An 814-nucleotide genomic window follows, 5' to 3' on the forward strand; every position below is an offset into this window, starting at 1 on the left:
AACCGGCTGGAGTACAGCGGCTGGAGCCTGGCCTTCCGCCTGCGCTCCTCCGCCGGCCTGCAGCTCTTCGACGTGCGCTTCAACGGCGAGCGCGTGGCCTACGAGGTGAGCGTGCAGGAGGCCATCGCCTTCTACGGCGGAGACACGCCGGCCGCCATGCAGACCAAGTATCTGGACGCCGGCTGGGGCATGGGCTCCGTTACCTACGAGCTGGCGCCCGGCGTCGACTGCCCCGAGGTGTCCACCTTCCTGGACGTGCACCACCTGTACGACAGCGAGGGGCCGCGACGCTTCCGCCGTGCGCTCTGCGTCTTCGAGCTGCCCACCGGCGTCCCGCTGCGGCGGCACTTCGACAGCGACTTCCGTGGGGGGTTCCAGTTCTACGCAGGGCTGGAGGGGCACGCCCTGGTGCTGCGCACCACCTCCACCGTCTACAACTACGACTACATCTGGGATGTGCTGCTGTACCCCAACGGCGTGCTGGAGGCCAAGGTGCACGCCACCGGCTACATCCACGCCACCTTCTACACGCCGCGGGGCCGCCGCTACGGCAGCCGCGTGCACAGCCACGTGCTGGGCAACGTTCACACGCACCTGGTGCACTACAAGGTGGACCTGGATGTCGCAGGTGTGGCTGCAGGCGCTGGGAACGGGGCTGCTGCGCGGCACTGGGGGTCCTCCAGTGCTGCTGTTGGCAGCTGACAGCCTCTCCGCTCGCAGGCACCGGCAACAGCTTCGAAACGATGGACGTCAGCTTCGAGAACATCTCCAACCCGTGGAGCCCCGGCGCACGCGTGGTGCAGCCCTGGTTGCG

General features: G+C 68.2%; 1 protein-coding gene across 1 annotated transcript; it reads left to right on the top strand.

The window, feature by feature from the left end:
• Positions 1–6: 6 nt before the first annotated feature.
• Positions 7–808, top strand: LOC104916092 (amiloride-sensitive amine oxidase [copper-containing]-like; the record flags this gene model as incomplete). Its single annotated transcript, XM_010727067.1, has 2 exons — positions 7–628; positions 721–808. Coding segments are annotated over exons 1-2 (560 nt in total), but the record flags the coding sequence as incomplete, so codon positions are not given.
• Positions 809–814: the final 6 nt, after the last annotated feature.

Source organism: Meleagris gallopavo, unplaced genomic scaffold, assembly GCF_000146605.3.
Source record: "Meleagris gallopavo isolate NT-WF06-2002-E0010 breed Aviagen turkey brand Nicholas breeding stock unplaced genomic scaffold, Turkey_5.1 ChrUn_random_7180001869527, whole genome shotgun sequence".
In the NCBI taxonomy this organism is placed as follows: domain Eukaryota; kingdom Metazoa; phylum Chordata; class Aves; order Galliformes; family Phasianidae; genus Meleagris; species Meleagris gallopavo.